This window comes from Crocuta crocuta, unplaced genomic scaffold (assembly GCF_008692635.1).
Source record: "Crocuta crocuta isolate KB4526 unplaced genomic scaffold, BGI_CrCroc_1.0 scaffold216, whole genome shotgun sequence".
Classification (NCBI taxonomy): domain Eukaryota; kingdom Metazoa; phylum Chordata; class Mammalia; order Carnivora; family Hyaenidae; genus Crocuta; species Crocuta crocuta.
The window spans coordinates 6,742,824-6,763,874 of NW_027531504.1; the positions used below are offsets into that span (position 1 = coordinate 6,742,824).

General features: G+C 46.1%; 1 protein-coding gene across 7 annotated transcripts in view; it reads left to right on the forward strand.

The window, feature by feature from the left end:
- TMCC3 (transmembrane and coiled-coil domain family 3) overlaps positions 1-20,117 on the forward strand; it is a 75,806-nt gene extending 55,689 nt beyond the window's left edge. For 3 of the 7 annotated variants that reach the window (XM_077772301.1, XM_077772302.1, XM_077772303.1), the window contains exons 2-4: positions 6,321-7,237; positions 10,129-10,264; positions 15,410-20,117. In XM_077772301.1, coding sequence (XP_077628427.1) covers positions 6,336-7,237; positions 10,129-10,264; positions 15,410-15,712 — 1,341 coding nt within the window. In that variant the 5' untranslated portion in view covers positions 6,321-6,335 and the 3' untranslated portion in view covers positions 15,713-20,117. The other 4 variants (XR_013337133.1, XM_077772299.1, XM_077772298.1 and 1 more) reach the window with 4 other exon arrangements.
- Positions 20,118-21,051: the final 934 nt, after the last annotated feature.

The following is a 21,051-nucleotide window of genomic DNA, read 5'->3' on the forward strand; positions in this document are numbered from 1 at the left end:
TAGGGTCCCTGCAAGATAGGTTCTTACACAGCTGGTGGCTGAGCGTAGGTCCTGCAAAGTCTTGCATGTTTCATAAATCAGAGTGTAGCCTCAGCTAAGCTATTTACTATCTGTGAAGGACCTCAGGAAACCTCTATATTGTTGATCAGCCTGGCTTTTCTCATAAAAGAGGGTGAGTGTGAAGAATATATGAATACTAAGAACAATATTTAGCACATGCCTGATTCACATAGTGCAAGCACACCATCACTGTTAGGGAGGCAGGCTCTGGAGACAGACTGCCCGGATTTCAGTCCCCAGTCTGCTGTTCACTAGCTGTGTGTCCCTGGGCAACTTACCTAACTTCTCTGTGCCTAGTTTTCTCATCTGTAAAATAGTAATAACAGTAGAACCTATCTCAGAATTTTCAATAAATGAGATGCCACACATGTCCCTAATGGGACATTTTTCCTCCTGGGCATGTGGTAGGATTGTCGTTCCCTGTCTTGTAGCTCCTATGAAGTTCATCAGGCCCAGTGCAGGGAGGGGAGAAGCCACAGGTGTCTCTTCTGATGGAAGTCTTTAGGCCCCAGTGAACGATTCCTCACATCCCCTGCCTACCCTGGCCACTAGCCACACTGCAGAAGGGGGAGGGGTTCCTTAGCGGATTCCCGCAGTCTTGTCAGCATGAGCAAGAACTCAACCTCTTCTTTCTTCCCTTCCCTTCCGCTCCCTTCCCCTCTCCCTTTACCTTTCCCTTGCCACTGAGATTTCGACTTTGCTGCCACAGCAGAGCCTAGCACATTCTTCTTGGCAAGCCACAGGAGCAGCCTTGCCTCTGGACCTGAAGTTAGATTCCAGCTACAATGAGTAAGGGTGTGGAATGTCAGCCGGGCCACACAGACCTGTGAGCGCCCTCCTGTGCACTGCGGAATACCTGTTGCCTGTGAAATGCCAGCCAGTTTGAAGGACTGACTCTTTCCTGGTGTGACTGGGCTCTGGCAGCTTTGCTTTGCTTTGCTTTTTTTTCCCAGGCAGCTTTTCTTAACGCAAAAGGTTCATTGTATCTGGCTTCGGGTCTAGGCAGGCAGTTGTTATCCATTCCTCATTCTGATCTCTCTGTGCCTCTGCTTGTTCAGGCCATTCCCTGACCCCCACAGCCTCAAGGGACTCAGGCCTTAGCCCGTTGCCCTCCAGGCATCCACAGGACCCTCTCCCCCCACCCCCCCCTACCTTTCTCCAACCCCTGCCACTGTTTTCCCTTTTCTGCTTCTCTTGGGTGGGCTTTGGGTGGTGTGCCCCTGCATTGACTATCCTTCCTTTTGTTCATTTTCCTTTGGAGCTTTTAGGGGGTAAATATGACATGTCATGACGAGAGCCCTCCTTTGGAAGCCAGAACGGCGTGTTCCAGCAGCTACGGTAACGCTCGTGCTGCCTGGCTTCCCCGTGAGCGAGGTGAGCTCGCTTACGTTGTATCGGAGGCTTGGATTGTTGGCAGAGGTGACTCAGTGTCGGTTTTTGATGTTAGTCCAGGGCTCAGGCTTTTCTGTAGCCTTTGTTCCAGAACATTGAGGTGACAGTGGAAATGTTGCTGCTACCGGAAGGAAAACATTATTAGCGATGGCTTTTCACTAGGATGCTGGTGGTCTGCCTTTCACGTAAACTAATAATAGCCAACTCGTTCCAAGAGACCTAGAAGGCGGTAGTAGTCATTTTTAAAAAAAGCATCTATTCTGCCAAAATGGTAGCTCCTGTTCTTTTTTTTTTTTTTGAATTGGAAAATACGGAAACATAATAACAAGAATGACTTCTTTTAACCCCGCCATGCAAAAATAACCATTGTTTGGAGCTTGTTTCCTTTCAGTTTTTACATAGAGGTACATTTTTAAATTAAATTGGAAGGACAAAACAAAACTTTTTTTGGGAACCATTCTCTGTGCCAGCAACTTGCTTTAAATGCATTATCTCATTCATTCCTCACAGCTCCTTGAGAATGATGACCTCCATTTTACAGAAGAGGACACTGAAGCACAGAGAGGCTAATCAGTTTCTTAGAGCCACACAGCTCGTAAGAGCGGTGCCGAGACAGAAAGCAAAAGCACTGTATGTCTAGAGCCCAGAGTCTTGACTCTTCCATGATACTGTCTCACAGTAAAGACCCTGGATTAAATGTCATGGAATTTGCAGTGGTAGCTGTGACTGGCTCGATCTCTTCTTAGATTAGGAAGTTGAAGCCCACAGACGTCATCTGATTTAGCTAAGAACATAACTAGTTAATGTCAGTGCCAAAACTGAACATGCATCTCCTGATCTGCACAGTTCATGTGCACATTCACGCCGGGTGATCTGTGAACCTTTGTCCGCCCTGAGTCCCACCCTCAAACAGCTGCGCCGTGCACTTGCCCTCATGGCCGGCTCCACATGAAACGGAGCTTTCTCCCCAGCCCATACTTGAAGTTTCACTTTGGGTTTAGGGAATGTATAGGCATCTACTGATGATATGTACAGCTCGCCCTTAATTACCCTGCAGAGCGAGGGCTATAAAAGGCTATAAAAAGGTGTGGCCCAACAATAGTTTCAACCTTCTACCCTCATCAGTTTCAACTGAGATTTGCTGCCAAGCAGTAAGCTAGATTGATCTGAGCTTCGACGACGGCTGCTTTCCCCAACCTGGAATGTCGAGGACGTGCCAGGCATTGTTATAGCTTTAACTGAGCCAAAAGTCAGCCAGCTCTCTGTGTGCAAACATTCCTGAGTGTTCGAGGCTGTCCTGGCCCAGCAGCCTGTCAGGGAGGAGGCCATCGCGTTGCAACACCCGCTTTGGCTGGCCAGCTGCCGTGGGGCCGAGGATTAGAGGAGGAACAGGAGGTGACTTACTGCTGCGTTTGGGAAGGTAAGGTAGAAAAGCCTCCGCATCTTCCAACAAGGTGGACTTCTCAGCACCAGGCAGGTTTGGGTGGATTTTTAAAAACAACGTAATCTGTTCTTCGAGCTCCAGAAGGCAAGAACAAGGTCTTATGAGTCTCCCAGACAAAGTGGAGCAAAAAAGACAAGAAGAGTGCATGGTGATTGGTTACAACTAATGCATGCTGTTAGAGGCGAGGCTCGGGTACTCCTAGAGGTGGGGGTGATGTATTTACGATGGAAGGGGGCACGGGGAGCCTCGGTTCTGTTGGTGGTGGTGGCGGTGGTTGTTTCCTGCGTCATGGTTATACCGTGTGTCCCGTTTGTGGCAGTTAATTGAGTATTGTTTTATTCTTATTAAATGTGCTCTTTTCTGTATGAAAGTTATACTTCAGTTAAAGTTTGAAAGTCCTTATTTGACCGAGTGGCTCGGTCAGTGAAGCATCCAATATGGGATCGTAGCTCAGGTCTTGATCTTAGGGTCGTGGGCTCCATACTCAATGGGCCTGGAGCCTACTTCAAAAAAAAAAAAAAAAAGTCTTTATTTATATTTGTGTTGTTTTGCTGCACATTGATTCTTAGAAAAATCTTGAATATTTTTTTAAAATTTATTTTGAGAGAGAGCACAAGTGGGAGAGAGGGCAGAAGGAGAGAACCCCAAGTTCAAGGTTCAGTCCCATGAACGGCAAGATCATGACCTGAGCCGAAACCAAGGGTCAGACGGTCAACTGACTGAGCCACCCAGGTGCCCCAGAAAAGTTTCCATGTAGTTGAACCAGTGTGAAATGATATAGAACTTCCTACTCAGCTGTGGGGAAAATATCTCTGCCTGAAACTGTCAGTTCTGTACGGGCAGAACGTCCAAGGTCACTGTCTTTATTCTATTGAAATATATCTTAAGTGATTTCAAAGCAACTCTCCTGGAATAAGGAATGATGTCATCTGAGTTCAGCAAACATTATCAACAGCCTCCTGTGATCAGGGACAGCGCTAGCACCTCAGACTGGGTGTAAGTATGACACCTCTCTCCCCTAAAGGAGCCTGTGCTCGGGGTGGGGGCAGGGTTCAAATCCACAGATGAGTAATCCAAGGACGAGTCAGGTGGCACCACCAGAGCACCATGGAGGATCGCAGAAAGAACAGGCAGCTTTCTGACGGACTAGGAAAAGCTTCGTGGAATAAGTGGGATTTTAAGTGGAGCTTCAAGAATATGTGGGATTTTTAAAAATTTTTTGAAGTTTATTTTTGAGAGAGCAAGAGAGCACAAGTGGGGAAAGGGCAGAGAGAGAGAGGGGGAGACAGAATCAAAGCAGGCTCCAGGCTCCAAGCTATCAGTGCAGAGCCCCCACGTGGGGCTTGAACTCACAAACTGTGAGATCATGATCTGAGTGAGACAAAGTCAGCAGCTTAACTGATTGAGCCACCCAGGTACCCCTAGAATATGTGGGATTTTGACAAGCAGAAGGGGGTGGGTGGCAGGCACTGTGAATATCATTCATATGAGAAAATCCATAGAACATTCCTCTACATTTGGGAACTTTGGGTTGTAAGGCTCGCTTGAGATGAATGGTATCCATTAGGTGCAAGGTGAGGCCTGAAAGGTAAGGGCCTTATAGTGGCTGGGTTGTATTATTCAATTTGGGAGGCTTTGGGGAGCCAAATAAAGTTTCTGAGCAGTAGAATTGGATAATCAGATCAGTGAATCCCTCCAGTGATACCAAATCTATAGGCTCCTGATTATACAGTTACCACGGATTACTCTGTCCCAAATATACATTTCCCAGATTTAGTGCACTCTCTGTTCATGTAATGTGAACACATTCCTGCTGGGGTTCACCAGTGAACTGTAGGTACAGAGTCCCTGGAGCTCCCTGTGGTCCTTTCTCTAGGATTTGAGGATGATCATCCCATACCTTCTTTATTCCCTACACCCACCCTTCTGTCTTGACCAGGTGATGTCACAATTCCTTTCTCTTCTTTTCTAGTCTTACAAGTGACTTGGCAGTTGTTTACTTCCAGCCTTTCCGATGTGATGCTTTTCTGCCAGATAAAACACCCGGTGTCTCTTATTCATAGCAAAATTGTATTTTGGAAGAGAGGGGCCAAGAAATAATGTTAACAAACTTTTGTAAGTTGTGTAGGAGGACTGACTCACCAGCCTGGGATTGTGTCCCACTATGCCACTGGGCTCCCTTCTCTGAGAGAAAGCACTGGGTAGGATTGTGCATGGGACAGAGTTATAATACTTCAGTGTTGGAAATGAACAGATTTGAGTCTGGGTCACTTAGGCAGGGTGAGGTATGTTAATACCTTATTAATATTTTGGTGTTTCTGCCTACTGTCCCCTTAAAAAAATAACTTGTCCTGAATATTATCTCCCATTCAGTTTCCAGTGAGACTCTGTATCAAAGCATTATTCTAATCAAGAGGTAGTTAACTTGACAAGTCAGATGCTTCAGTTTAGAGGTTACAAATCTTTGTTTGGAGGTTGTGTTCAGACTCTACAAAGGTTTGTCTTTAGTCCTTTGGGGACACCTTGGTAGAGTGTCCTGACTTAGAAAGAGAACCCCATTAGAGTGACTTGAATTCAGATCCTGGCTCTTGATGTCTCAGTTTGTACGTACGTGGGTTTAACATAGTCTGCCTGGTGTGGTAGTGAGGCTCAGACAAGACACCTGTCCATGGTACCTGGCACCCAGGCTCCCTTCGTCTTTCGCTTTCCCTTTCAGGGCACAAACCTCTTCCCCTTCTTGCTGGGGTGCTCATTGATACTTTGCACTTCTTCCCCAGGTGGCCCTTGAGTGAGAAAGCCATTTCACAGGGTATTATCACTTGTTGTTCTTGTTTTTTAATCACTTCTGTTGTGGTTGGAGTTGTTTATTTCCACCTCTACAGACTGTGGTGTTAGTAAAATTAACCTTGCATCATATTACCCATCACATCTGTTCAATGATTCCATTAAGAAAATAATTTCTTGTGTTGATGAAAGTACCTGCTGGAACTTTTCCCTCAATCTTCTTCTGTTAAGTGATGGAGGACTGAATCGGTTGCATTTCCCACAGTGTTGAAATTCGCAGTGCGTGGGGCATGGCAGGCACCCCAGTTACCTGGGCATTTGGGGAAACTAGGACTGAGCGGTAACCTTGTCCCATCAGGCATTTTCTACCCTGGCAACTCACAGTTCTGGGTCATCAGACCAAACATCAGAAGCCCTGGAAGACCTGAGCCTCACAGTTGGTTAGTACACAGGGATGCAGGAAGGGGTTGGGCTGGCCTCTCGTCAACTGGAGGGGATAGTAGGGAGTTTTTATTGTAGGAATACTTGGAGTTGAAAAATCTTGGACCTGAAGTAAGTCTGCAGTGTGTACACGGGTTCTGTCGCAGTACCTGTGCCTTTGACTTCAAATCTTCAAGTGTTTCCTCCCTGTCTCCTGCAGGTAGAGCGTCATGACATGAACACCCTAAGCCTGCCCCTGAACATTCGACGCGGGGGGTCCGACACCAACCTCAACTTTGACGTACCAGATGGCATCCTGGACTTCCACAAGGTCAAACTCAGTGCGGACAGCCTGAAACAAAAAATTCTCAAGGTGACAGAGCAGATCAAGATCGAGCAGACGTCGCGCGACGGGAATGTTGCAGAGTACCTGAAACTGGTCAACAGCGCGGACAAACAGCAGGCGGGCCGCATCAAGCAGGTCTTTGAGAAGAAGAACCAGAAGTCCGCACACTCCATCGCCCAGCTTCAAAAGAAGTTAGAACAGTATCATAGGAAGCTCAAGGAGATCGAGCAGAATGGAGCCTCCAGGAGCGCAAAGGAGATTGCCAAAGACCACCTCAAGGACGGGTCGCACTCCCTGAAAGATGCCCACTCGAAGTCCCGGACTGCCCCCCACGGCGCGGAGTGTGGCAAATCGGGCATGCCTGGAGTGTCCCTCACTCCGCCCGTGTTCGTCTTCAATAAGTCCAGGGAGTTTGCCAACCTGATCCGTAATAAGTTTGGCAGCGCCGATAACATCGCTCACTTAAAAAATTCCCTAGAGGAGTTTAGGCCTGAGGGGAGTCCCCGGGCCTACGGGGGCAGCGCGACCATTGTGAACAAACCCAAGTACGGCAGCGATGACGAGTGTTCGAGTGGCACGTCGGGCTCGGCCGATAGCAATGGGAACCAGTCATTCGGGGCCGGCGGACCCGGCACGCTCGACAGCCAGGGCAAGCTCACTGTGATCCTGGAGGAGCTGAGGGAGATCAAGGACACCCAGGCACAGCTGGCCGAGGACATCGAGGCGCTGAAGGTGCAGTTTAAGAGAGAGTACGGTTTTATTTCTCAGACGCTGCAAGAGGAACGATACAGGTATTTCAGCCCATTCTCTTGGAATTCTTCTAGAAGCATGACTTACTAAGTGCAGAGAGATTGTCTTTTTGAAAGAGAGGCTCATGGTTGTGTTTTCCATAAATTATGGATGTGTATCAAAAAACATCTAAAATCAGTTTTTTCCATACTTTATGACTCTAAACTTTATAATCTGTGACTTACAGATCAACACTTCAGAGAAAGTTGTGTGACTTTGTTAAAATATTGCTAGATTGTCTGTAACTCATGCATGTAAAGTTCCTTCTTAAGTTCCAGTAATTACACTAATTTGTAAATCTGTATTTTATTTTCCTCTATGATAACTGTTAAGTAAAAAACTACTGCATTCTTGGGGCGCCTGGGTGGCTCAGTCAGCTAAGCATCCATCTTCGACTCAGGTCATCATTTTACAGTTTGTGAGGTTGAGCCCCGCATTTGGTCAGCGCAGAGCCCCACATTAGATCATCTGTCTACTTCTCTCTCTGCCCCTCCTCTGCACACGCATGCCCTCTGTCTCTCTGTCTGTCTCTCTCAAAAATAATAAATAAATATTTTTAAAAAGGAACCACTGCATTGTTCAAGGTAGATTTTCTTTGGCACATTGATCTTAAAGTTTTCATACAGTGTACATTTTTTTATGTACTATGTTTTGCTCATTAAACTTTTCACCTTAAGTAGTTTTTAAAAGAAATCGTAAGAGTAAAGTATAAATTCAAATCTTGTGGATTATATTAGCTAATTTTATTTTTTTATATTAGCTCATTTTTTTTAGTTTATTTATTTTGAGAGAGTGCATGGACAGATGGGGGAGGGGCAGAGAGAAGAGAGACAGAATCCCAAGCAGGGTCCATGCCGTCAGCACAGAGCCCAGTGTGGGGCTCAAACCCACAAATCATTAGATTATGACTTGAGCTGAGATCGAGTCTAATGCCTAACTGACTATGCTGCCCAGGCACCCCTATATCAGCTAATTTTGAAAGGTGTTTATAGGCTAGAGTTTATGTGCTTATAACTGATAAATAAAAATATTTTAAAAAAAGTGATTTTCTACCATTTCCCAGTAAAAAGATTACCCAAAGTTGTTTTTTTTTTAAGATTTTATTTTTACTTTAAGTAATCTCTACCCCAGTGTAGGGCTTAAACCCACAACCCTGAGATCAAGAATTGCACGCTCTACCAACTGAGCCAGCCAGGCACCCCAAAAGTTTTTGGTTTTTTTTTTTTTTTTTTTTTGATTTTTTGGTCTAAATGAGTATGTTAACTTAGAAAAATGTAGATAAAAATTTAAATGTCCATAGGATGCCTGGGTGGCTCAGTCAATTAAGCATCCAGCATCGACTCCTGTCATGATCTTGCAGTTCACAAGTTCGAGTCCTGCATTGGGCTCTGTGCTGACAGTTCAGAGGCTAGAGCCTGCTTTAGATTCTTTGTCTGTTTTTCTCTGCCCCTCCGCAGGTCACATTCTGTCTCTCTTTCTCTCAAAAATAAATAAAAATTTTAAAAATTAAAAAATATTAAATGTCCAGTACATATCATAAGATTAAACTTTACCTTACATACTTTATATCTCAAAATGGTTCTAAATGTATTAATTTGTAAGTGTGGCTTTTTTTTAGCTCTTATAGTCTATGAAACCATTTTTTAACACTTTCAGCACACATCTTTGACTCTGGTGTCTTTGTCACATAACTGTTTTTGAGTCACAGTTTTTCCAGAAGATATTGACTTCAGGGCCTTACAAATAGTTTGCGATACAGTACTCCTTAGATCCAAATTTTATCCCAACTCACAAATACTCGCTTACATAAATTTAGGATAGTTTTCCCATTTGTCATGTAGTTAAGTTTGTGATGTCCCAGGGTTAGCCGCTGAGTGTATTGTTTGCTGTATGAGATCTTTAAAAGGCTTTTACACCAGCACTGGGTACCTGTGATTCTATCAGGTGACCTGTGTGAGCATCTAACACTGACATTGATAGAAGTCATTTCAGGCAATGCATTACCCAAATAGTGCTTCCTGTTTTCAAATAAACATAAATTTTCAAATATAAGACAAGTACCTCTTCTTTGAGGGAAATGGGAGGTGGAAATGGCAATCTTTGTTTTTCTGTTACTTTCCATTTGGACTTTTGGAAATGTCACTTGATAAGTCATTTATAATTTCTTTTTTAAAAAAGTTTTTTAAAGTTTGTTTATTTTTGGGAGAGAGAGAGAGAGGGAGGGAGGGAGTGTGCATGAGTGGGGGAGGGCCTGAAAGAGGGAGACAGAAGATCCAAAGTAGGCTCCATGCAGGGAGCAGAGAGCTCAACCTGAGGCTTGAACTCACAAACCATGAGATCGTGACCTGAGATCCACCCTGTGCCCTTACAATTTCTAATGAGCTTAATTTTTTATCGACTCTTAAGTTCTAAGAACTGAGGCATGTTTTCAGAATCGGAGTGTGCCTTGGGAAGTGGAGTTGGCTCTGGTACAGAAGTTGGTTCTTTACTTACGGGCTCTCTGGGACTTCAGAGCCCTGCCTGTGAACCAGGAGGCGCTGGGCAGGCAGAAGGGGGGGAGGGGGAACCAGCAGGTCCTTGTGTTGAGCCAGATCCCAGGCCGCCCTGCCCGTAGACCTGCCCTGGTGAGTGCGTCAGGCCTGTTTGTGTTGTCACCGCAGCCGGTGAGGGTGCTTGTCTGATGCGGGCGGGAAAGCCAGCGTTGGTGTGTGTGACACCTCAGGAGTGAGGACACAGAAGTTAACATGACAGAGACCAGCTGGAGTTCAGTGTTAGCCGAAAGCATGCTCCCTGTAGCTGGACCTATTTTTTTTGGAAACGTAGTCTTCCGGGGAATGAAAATAAGGACACCTCTGAAGTGTCACACTCAGAATCGGCTCCTCTCTCTGCAAAGGTACGAGCGACTGGAAGACCAGCTGCACGACTTGACAGACCTGCACCAGCATGAGACAGCCAACCTGAAGCAGGAGCTGGCCAGCATCGAGGAGAAGGTGGCCTACCAGGCCTATGAGCGCTCCCGGGACATCCAGGTACCGTTCCTCTCGCCGTTAGGCACCGCGTGGGCTCGTCCCAGCCTTTAATGCGTTCAACGAGCCTTATCCCCCAAGCCCGGAAGGATTTCTGGCACGTGCAGCAAAATGTTTTCTCTGCACAAACACTCTCTCCCTTCTTCACCCCGTTAGCTCATGTTCTAGGAGTCACTGAGTGAAGAGGCTATTCTCTGTGTGCTTATTTTGGGTAACAAATCTTTATTAATCTACCCAAGCCCATAGCCTATAACCTCTCCTTCCTACCCTCTACCGCCCCCACCAAAATTGCTAAAACTTTTTAAACAGGAGGCAAGCCTTGCCTTTGAGAAGCTTACTGACTAGATGGGGAGTCTGGGTTAGGTCACCTGCCAAACAGCTCAAGAAAACATGAGCGGGGGCCAAATTACGTGATCCAGACTGTGAAAACCACAGAATTCAGACACCGTGCCCAACAAGCTATGAACTGGTGGGACAGTTAGTCATTTTGTGGTCAGATATTGGATTTCAGTCCCAGGTCAGCCATTCACCAGTTATGTGACCCTGAGCAAGTCTTGGATCTGTTTGCTCATCTGTAGAATAAAAATAGCTTTGATATTTGTAAGAATTTCAAGGACCCGAGTGCATACCGTGTACCATACACCAGCAAAGCGCTTTACGTGTCTCTCTCCTCTCCCCATCTACTCCTTACAGCAACTTTTCGGGCAGTTCTTACTATTTTCCCCATTTCTCAGCTGTGAGACTAAGGCAGAGAGGTCGGGTGACATGGGTGACGTCTTATAGACTGTCCTTGAGTAGGGAACGTGAATGAATGTGCAGAGAGGGTGGGACTTGGCACGATGGGTGGGAGCTGGGTGGGTGGAAGGAAGGGGCTGCTGAGTCAGTCACATGAAGGCACAGCTCAGTGTTAGTGTGACGGTAGCGCTGTAGGGACACAGCCCCGGCCGTCCTGAATGCTGCTTTTTTTTTCTGCTGCTGGGGGGGGTCTCTTCCTTTTCTTCTACTTTCACTGAGATCATTGACATACAACTTTGCACTAAAGCGTACAATGTAATGATTTGATAAATGTATGTATGTTGGAAAATGATCACCACGATATGCTAACATCATCACCTCATATAGTTAACATTTTTTCCTCGGGATGAGAACTTTTAAGACCTACTCTCTTAACAGCTTTCAAATACATAATGCAGAATTGTTAACGGTAGCCATCCACGTTACACATTACATCCTCATCTTGCAGCCAGAAGTTTGGACCTTTTGGCCACTTTCACCCATTTCCCCTACCATCCACTCCTGCCTCTATGGACCTGTTCTTTGTTTCTATGGGTTTGTTTGTTTTTTAGATTCCCCATGTAAGTGAGGTCATATAGCGTATTTGTCTTCCTCTGTCTGACTCCACACTCAGCATTATGCCCTCCAAACCCATCCATGTGTCACAGGTGACAAGATTTCCTTCTTGTGGCCACATAATATTCCATTGTGTATATGTGTACCACATTTTTTTTTATTCATCTGTTGATGGACTCTTAGGTTGGTTTTGTGTCTTGGCTATTGTAAATAATGCTGCCCTGAATATGGGGGTGGAGACATGTCTTCTAGAAACTGATTTCATTTCCTTCGGGTATATACTCAAAAGTGGAATTGCTAGATTATAGGTAGTTCAAGGTTTCATTTTTTAAGGAACTTCTATATTGTTTTCCATAGTGGCTGCAGTAATTTACATTCCTATTGATCTTCCTGTCTTTCTTTTTTTAAAAGTTTATTTATTTTTGAAAGAGAGAGAAAGGGAGGGAAGGACAGAGAGAGAGGGAGACAGAGAATCCCTCGCAGGCTCCGCACTGTCAGTGCAGGGCCCGATGCGGGGCTTGAACTCAGAAACCGTGAGATCATGACCTGAGCTGAAATCAAGAGTCGCACGCTTAACCGAGCCACCTGGGCCCAGTAATCTTCTTTTTTAAAAAAAGCCAAAGAGTGAGGGCACCTGGGTGGCCCAGTCGGTTAAGCATCCAATTCTTGATTCCAGCTCAGGTTATGATCTCACAGTTTGTGAGTTCGAGCCCCACATGGGGCTCTGTGCTGACAGTGCGGAGTCTGCTTGGGATTCTCTGCCTCCCTCTCTCTCTGCCCCTCCCCCACTCCTGCTCACTTCTTTCCTTTCTCTCTGTCTCTCTCAAAATAAATAAATAAACTTTACCCCCCCCAAAAAAATTTTTTTTAAAGCAAGAAAGTATACTCTCCAAGTAGCACTCAGCTCCATTTTTACAACTTTTCTTTGTAGGCAGTGGTTATTTTCTCCAGCCACACTTTATGAGGGAGAAAGCTGAGATTTTTTTCTCCCACAGTGTGTGAGCTGGAGTTTCGACTGCCCACGTTTTGTTCTTCTCTGTGTCGTGGGCTGTGAGTCTGTGCCAATCTCAGGCTTCTGCTTGGATGTTTCTGGGAGCCAGAGCATCAGACGGAGCTGGTAGGAAACCTACCTGTGAGGATGTGGTGCAGGAGACACTTGGGAGATTTTGCCCCTGCTCTGGGTCAGGAGACTCAGCATCACCATTGACTGGTTTAAAGAATGTGACCCATTTAAATGTTACGTGTTGCAGAGTGAACAGTGCAGTCAGTTTTATTAAAACATTCTGGTTTTAGAACGGGTCTGGGATGGCACTGGATTTATGTCTAAATATATGGTTTTCTTATATAGTTTGGGTTAATTTTTTTTTTTTTTAAAGAAGCGTACTTTAGGGATGAATGGGTAAGATCAAGCAAGGGGCTTCACAGAGGGAACTTCACTGCATAGAGCAGTTCATTTGAACATTTTCTGGTTTTGTCTCCAGCCCAGAAGTGCAAAGAGGACATCTGTGTGGGTGGCTGCAGAGTCTTTGTCTCCATAGTGAGATTCTGGCTCTGCCACATACTGTGTGACCCTGGACAAGTTAGCTCCCTGGGCCTCCGTTTCCTCATCTATAAAATGGGAATATCATCAGTGAGCTTCACATCAAAAGGTTGTCAGGAGGTAAATGGATAATATACATAAAGTACTTAATCTGCCTGACGCATAATAGGCAGTCAAAAAATAAACGCTGGCCACGTTTTCTGTTACATTCGTGAGTGGCCCTTTTCCTCGGGGCTTTTCGCAGTCGGGCCTGCTCAGCTTCGTCTCCAGTTCGTGTTAGTTTTGTTCTTACAGGCAGGGTGCTACCGCGGACGAGCTAGCACAGGTGAGGGTGGCTGGTGCCCACAGGGATGCAAGGGTTTTACTGTTTTAAGAAATTGAGTTTTGTTTTAGAATTCCCAGTTAAAACAGGCTTAAGGATAATTCAGTCTGTTTCCTGTCCTTGTCCACAGTAAGTTAAACACTGGATCCAAAGAAGTACTAGGGATCGTGGGGCCGACTATCTCTCAGTGGGAGCTGTCACCAAAATTCCTTGCCACTCACGGCTTAATTTTCTTGGATTTTTCTTTTGGTAAAAAATTTGATAGTTCTAAGGAATTCATTGCTGGGATTAGTCTGTCTATATATGTAATCCGTGTACCCAATTAAAGATGAATGAATTTGCCAAAAATGTTGATCTTTTTGTCTTGTTCTATCAGCATTTCCATGCCGCGTCCAAGAAGGAGGAAACCGTGAGCTCATAGTTGAAAAGAATTCATGATCCTTGGGGCACGTGCCTGCTCCTGTAGAAGCCAGTGCTTTTATAGAACGTAAAAATCAAAAGAAGTTTTACCTTCTCTGTTGGTAACCCGTGTCATGGAAGTTACTATAGTAACAGAGAACCCTGTTCTTTGGCCCATAGAATATATTCAGCAGAAGAAAAGCGAATCAGTGTTACAGCCGTTATGGTTGCTTAAAACCTGAAAAGATGGCTGTATTGTAAGTGAGCAAACACATACTGGTAAACGAGTTAGACCGTCGGCCAGGGAACTAAACGGGCCTCACTGTCCCGCCTCCAGTCAGGTCCTGTTCTCCCAGGAGGCGTAGAGTGTTCCTCTCACGAGCCTCACGCCTCCTTCCTGTGCCCAGTCTGCACCCTGCCGCATGTCCGGCCCTGTGCTGGGTAACCACAGGTGGCCTAGTCCCCATCCTTGTGCAGCTCTGGTCTTTTGTTCGGGAAAGAGGGCTGGGGGACCTTCACCTCCTCTGACGGGGCTGGGAGGGCTTCCAGGCACAGGACGTGCGTGTACAAAGGCCCTGACCATGGTCCTTCTCCAGACTTCAAAAAGCCAGCATGGCCAGAGCGTGGTGAGCGGGGCAGGGCAGCAGAGACTGGGAGGGGAGAGAAGTGGGCCCCTAAAGCTAGACACTGGATGTCTCATTGACAAGGCCGGGGACGGCTTAGAGGAACTGAGTGTGTGGTGGGAGGGACGGGGTGAGCCAGGCGCTGTTTTCTGGGGACGGAACGGCAGCAGGGAAGCAGGACCGGCGGCGGCGGGTGCAGGAGAGCGTGCAGCACGCCATCCCACATTTGCATGTGGTGCATTCCGGGTGCTTCTGCGAAGCTCAAGTGGGGATGTCAGGGAGCCATGTAGATACATGAGTCAAACTCAGATGAGGCGACTCGGCCAGAGAGATACTCGGGGTCCTCTGTGTCTTAGCAATTGAAGCCTTAGAAAGAACGGGTTCTTTCTAACGGGAGAATGTGCAGCCTGAGTAACGGCACACAGAGAGCGAGAGGAAGCCGAGCCCCGTGGTCCGTCCTGTCCCCATCCCTTCTCCCTTCACCCTCCGCAGTGTGTAAGTGGACACATGTACAGCCTGAGCAATGGAAATAAGGACTAGAAGTTGGAGGGACCACCCAGTCCATGGCCGGAGGTGGTCGACGGTCCCTCGCTGGCTGACCACTCCTCTGGCTTGTTCCTGATGATGCCAGCAGATGCCAGTATTTTATGTACTTAATTTCAAAATACTTAACTCTAAGTCCCCATTTACGGTAATTCACGGTTGTTCGTTCCGTCCATGACTAACAGAATAAATGTGCCTTGCGACTCTCTTTTCCCTTCTTTGTCATCATCCTCCTCGTCATCATCAGCTTGGCTGTTGGAAGCTGCCTCAGCGTCGAGTTCCTGAGCCAGGGGGCTTTTGGGCACGTCCCAGCTCGCGCGGCGCCCGTGGTCCCAACAGCGTGTGACCCTTGCTCTCCCTCTTGCCCACAGGAAGCCTTGGAATCCTGCCAGACTCGCATCTCTAAACTGGAGCTCCACCAGCAGGAGCAGCAAGCCCTGCAGACAGACACCGTCAATGCCAAGGTGCTCCTGGGCAGGTGCATAAACGTGATCCTGGCCTTCATGACGGTCATCCTCGTGTGTGTGTCTACCATGGCCAAGTTTGTCTCCCCCATGATGAAGAGCCGCTTCCACATTCTCGGCACCTTCTTCGCTGTGACTCTTCTTGCAATATTTTGTAAAAACTGGGACCATATTCTGTGTGCCATAGAAAGGATAATAATACCCCGGTGAAGCCACTGGCCCCCATCTTCATGTCCTTTCAGGTTTCTGTTTTAAGGAGAACTCTGTGCATACTACCAAATTTTCAAATGAACGGGGTTGTGCTGACTAAAGGTGAGCAGGCCTGGGCTGTGCATTGTAAATAACGACGGTCCCCTTCACGCGGTAGCACTTGCTGGCTCAGTCCCCATTCTTCGTGAGTGTGAATCCGTCTGAGAGCTCTCCCCACGTTGCTCACTGCCTTAATCACGCCAGATCTCCGCCCACCTCACCAGCCCAGCATGGCCAGCCTCTGGTTATTGAGCATTTGGCATAATGAATGATCCAGAAGAAAAGGGATTTTAAGTCTCTGTCTCTCTCTCAAGTCTCTATCACAGTTGAGCCTCACAGTTGCTCGTGGTTGCATGTTTTCCCAGAGTCCTGTTAGTAGCAAGGATGTAGCAGGACTTGGGGAGGGGAAGCACAGTACACGCACTGGCCACGGTGAGCCCATCTGGCCTTCGGAAGTACAGAAAATCCTGTGTAATCCAGTCCACTTGTCCACAGAGAACACTAGGCACCACGTGTTCCCAGTGTCCGTAGCGGTCAGTTGTACGTGACACACAAGTGCCACGGAGATCTTACCACACACCTGTTTATCCATCCGACGTCAAACTTAGATGTTGTCATGCACTTTAAATGGTAAGATGCAAAGATTCACGAGTGGGGCTTTTCCCTTCTTACACCCAGGGAGTCACACGCGGATTTTATCTGAAGCAGCCGTCTAATGCTTCGCCTTCAAGCACGTAGAAATGTTTCCAAGTCCCGCGTCAGACCGTGGCTTCAACGTTAGGGTCCTGTAAGCACTACCTTGGAGGTATTTCAGCAGATCTTAGTCATGACAGACCCCCTGTGAGGATGTGATTCACTTTATTCCCTGGCCTGCGAAGGTTGCAGATCTCACTCCACAGATGAAAACAGATGATCCTTGTGTTGTGGAGTTTTTGTTTTTCCTTAAGGACAACAGGATTGTAGTTTGTGAAGCGGAAGTGCACTGAGGTAGGAGCTCTGGAAGCAGGAGGGAGATAGGCGTGTGGTCTGCCGGGGTGGCAGTTGGATCCGAGGGCGCAGTTGACTGGGATGGGGACTGGGAAGGTCCTCCTAGGACCCTGTGAGCCCAGCTGAGCCCAGCACCAAGGCTGGCCGTCGTCTCTCAGGATCTCCCTGAAGACAAGGGCCCCGGGTAACGGAGGGGCCGCACTTCTTCCCTTGAGGTGAAGGCATTCAGAAGTTAACATCTTCGGCCTGTTTGGGGGATGCTACTCGCTACCCTCAGCCCTGACGCTACTCCCTTTTAAATCTCTCTCTCTGTACCTACTAAAAACGAAGTCAGAAGATTTTAATAGGAACGGCTCTTCAGTCCCTCCTCCCGCTATCCGCTCTGTTCTCTGAAGGCGTAAAGATGTGTGTTAGTGTACATTTTCTGCCAGAAAACATCAGATCGCCTGGATTTAAATTAAGTGCAATATTTTGCGAACAGCTGCTCTTAGGGAAATCTCCTGGGGAAAAAAATGTGACAGTGTGCCATGGTTTGAGAGAATGGAATAGTCGAGCATTTGGTACAAGTCCAGTGTGTGTGAGACTCCGACAACTCAAGCTTTCTTCTTTTAACTTTACGGTTCGGTGGTTTTAGCAAATTCACAAACTTCTGCAACTGTCCCCACTATCTAATTCTGGACTTGAGCTTTTTAAAAACAGTAACCATCATTTCGTGCAGTCTTGGCTGTACAGATTTTGGATTCAGGGAAGAGGGAGTTAGCAGCCCCACCCCCATCTCATGGCCATGTCCCCTTCCACCATCAGACTTGCCCTTGTTCTGCCAAATTGGCTGTAAATCTACTGCCATCCATCAAACCCTGGGGACAGAAAAGAGTTCCAGGTCCAGGGATGGGAGGGAGAAGGAATGGTGGGCTTTTGCATCTGTATTTTAATGGCCAGCATTCTCCATCACCTGTGGGCATCAGTCTCCGTTCGGCTGGGGGCTGGAGGTAATGTACACCCTCGGATCAAGCTGGGGCCTGGTGGGCGCTTCTCCATTTCTGGGAATCTTTCTGAGGCACTTTGGATATGCCAGAGGTTGCAGCGGATGTAGATACTGCTGTCATTTTTGAGAGAGAGAGAGAGGTATCTAGCCCTTTGAGGTTAAGGACCGCGGGGAGGTTCTAGGACGTGGGCCTGCTTCCCCGGCCACCATGCTCCACTCATCATTTGTTTTGACGTCTCCCAGGCCTGCGGTCAGTGTGTCTCCGCTCCACTGTGAGAAGTAGGGGGGAAACGGGAAGACGCGCTCTCGCCCCCTCCACGGGAACTCCAGGGGGAGCTAATGTTAACAGAAGCTGCTAGAAACTGGCTCTGCTCCAAAATCTAGGATCTGAATCATCCCACCTGTTCATGACTTCTTTTGCACAGAATTTGTATTTCCACTGATTCTCATTAGATGTCAGATAACTTTGTTGTCACTTGTGTATGCTCAACTTATACTTGGCATATTTATTTTAGAGTCTTGTTGAAAGTTCATGAAGCTTTTTAATAAGTTGTTGCACTCCAAGAAGACCTTTACTCTCTGTGGTTTACTGTTCTCAAGTAATAAACCCTCTCATTGTATTTCCTTTCCTGCACAAGGGATTAAATAAAATTTTATAAATTATGCAATTAAAAATAGTGATCCAACTAGGGTATATCATGGAATTGGTTATTTAATTTACATTTAAGTCAGCTAATCCCTTTCCCCACCTTTCATTGGTAGTAAGGATGAAACTAGTCATGGGGATGGCCAGGCACCTGCTCGCTCAGCAAACTTAATGCTTTAAGATACTGGACATTGCAGGGGCGCCTTGGTGGCTCAGTTGGTTAAGTGCCAACTTCGGCTCCAGTCATGATATTGCAGTTCATGAGTTCGAGCCCTGCATTAGGCTCTTTGCTGACGTCTCAGAGCCTGCTTTGGAATCCATGTCTCCCTCTCTCTGTCTCTGCCCCTCCCCCACTCATGCTTTCTCTCTCACTCTCAAAAATAAACATAAAAATTAAAAAAAAAAAAGATACTGGACATTGCATTCTAGCACAGGATTTTTTTGTGACATACTATTTTCATGACCACCAAGATGATAGTTTGAGGGCAAAACAAAAATCTAAAAATACTCTTATGTGGGTTTTGATTGGTTATCTCAGCCTACATTTTGAGTATGATCAACGTTGAACCCCACCCCACCCCCAACTCCAACTGCAATGAAGCAGTAAATAAAAGCACTCCATTGCTGATTTTGTACAGAGTAGGATCAGTCCCAAGTTTCTAGTATGTACCATGAGTGGTTTTGCTTTTGTGATCACCATGAACTGTTGATAGACTGAGATCTGAAACTGCCCACCCTTTCCCCTTCCATTACAGCCCCTAACTCAGTTATCCCTCTCTGTCAGTTAAAATTCCATGGGATTTTAGCCCTTCTACTTTGTCACTCTTGTTTTTATTGAAATATTGTCCTACAAGGTATGTTTACTGCCCTGCCATTTCTCCAGCATATCAGGTTTAATTATGGGATCAATAGCTGTGATGGGAATTGGGAGTCCCTTAAGCAACTAATTATTTTTGTCCTTCTGGATTGGAGTTTAAATACCGGATTGTTTTGCATCAAATAGGAACATCTTTGTATTGAATCTAAGTATGATTGTATTGGTTTGGAAAAGCATTTCAGTATGCTTATTAATATGAGCATGTGTGATTAAACAACCTATATTGCATATTTCTATAATTTTGAGGAGTGAGCCAGGGGTAGGGTGAAATGGCATTATTTAAAATTCAGAGCTTTATCTGGAAAGAGATGCTTGAAGAAGTGTAACACGTATAAAGGAAGGAGTTGGTCTAAAAAGATAAATCACTGAAAAGAATAATATTGGCTTATTTACATCAAAAATCGTTATGAAGCTAAAAGAAGGTACAGTTAACAAGAGTTTGGTAACCCAGAAGATAAAAAGCAGAACTAACCTATGATTTTCTAAAGTCAGTACAATTCTTTGTTTATAAGAAGCTGGAAAGTAATGTACCTTGATTGTTTTAGGAATAATTTATGTGTTGCAATTTTAATTTATTTAAAACATATCTCCTGTGTTTGTCGTAAGAGAAATGTTTCAAAAAACCGTGCTCTGTGTTTAAGCTGTGTTTAGGCCGTAGTTAGCAATTCTGAAAATGGAAACTAGGAATGTTTATTGTGAGGTCTTTCGCAGAATTTCCATTTTGTGAGATACTATATAGTTTTGTGTCAGCCTAAAATTGTCAATTCTGTATAGATTGTCACCCTATTCAAAGCAGGTGCCATTATTTTTTTTAAATAAACACTTGATGTTAGCTTTGATGTTAAATAAAGAGTTAGATTTCTTAAATTTTCATATTTGTCAGAGCCCATCTCAGTAGTAGGTGTGTGTGTGAAATCAATTTTTTTTAATGGATTTTATTTTTTAGAATAGTTTTAGGTTCCCAGCAAACTTGGTCACAAGGTACAGAGATTTCCAGTATACCCGCCCCCAAGCCCTACACATGCATAGCCTCTCTGCTGTCACCCACCACACAGAGGGTACATTATTAAAATGATGGTCTACAACCTACATTGACACATCATTATCACCATAACTTTACCCAAGGGCTCACCCTTGTACCTTCCATGGGAATGGAGAAGGCCATGTGACCACCATACCATTAGTGCCACACACAATAGCTTCACTGCCCTAAAATTCCTCTGTGTTTCACCTGTTCGTCCCTCCCCCCAGCCACACCACCTGTAATAAAATTTTAAACAAACTGACGTCTATTCCATAGAACGTTGTGGGCATGTGACGTGTGGCCTGTTCCTCAATCCCTGGGTGGGAGAAGGAAGGATGGTTTCTTCACAGCGCTTGGGATGCTGGGAAAGGCGCCCGGAGTTGTGCAAAGGGGGAGAGTGGAAGGATGCTGTGCGGGAGTGAGAGGCCGTGAGGGCACTGCTCAGGTGTGCCCACGACCAGGTGGGGGGCACGGAGCAGAGTCCTCTGGCTGAAGCAGTCTGGTGAGTGGGGTTCCTTGTTTGTGTGGAGCTCCGGTGTTTACAAAGCACCTTATTTTTATAGCGCAGTAACTCGTAGGAGCCATTCCTGTGATGTGGCTCATCATCCATCTATATAATCATCCCCATTATATAGATGAGATTGAAGCTCAGACATGTGCGCTTTTCCCAAGACCCTCGCTGGTGCAGGAGGGGGTCAGGTTCTCGTTGCTTTTGCTTCTGATGCTGCCCGGTTAGCCCTCTGCTTCCAGCCAACTGCAGGTCTCCTGGCCATCCGGGACC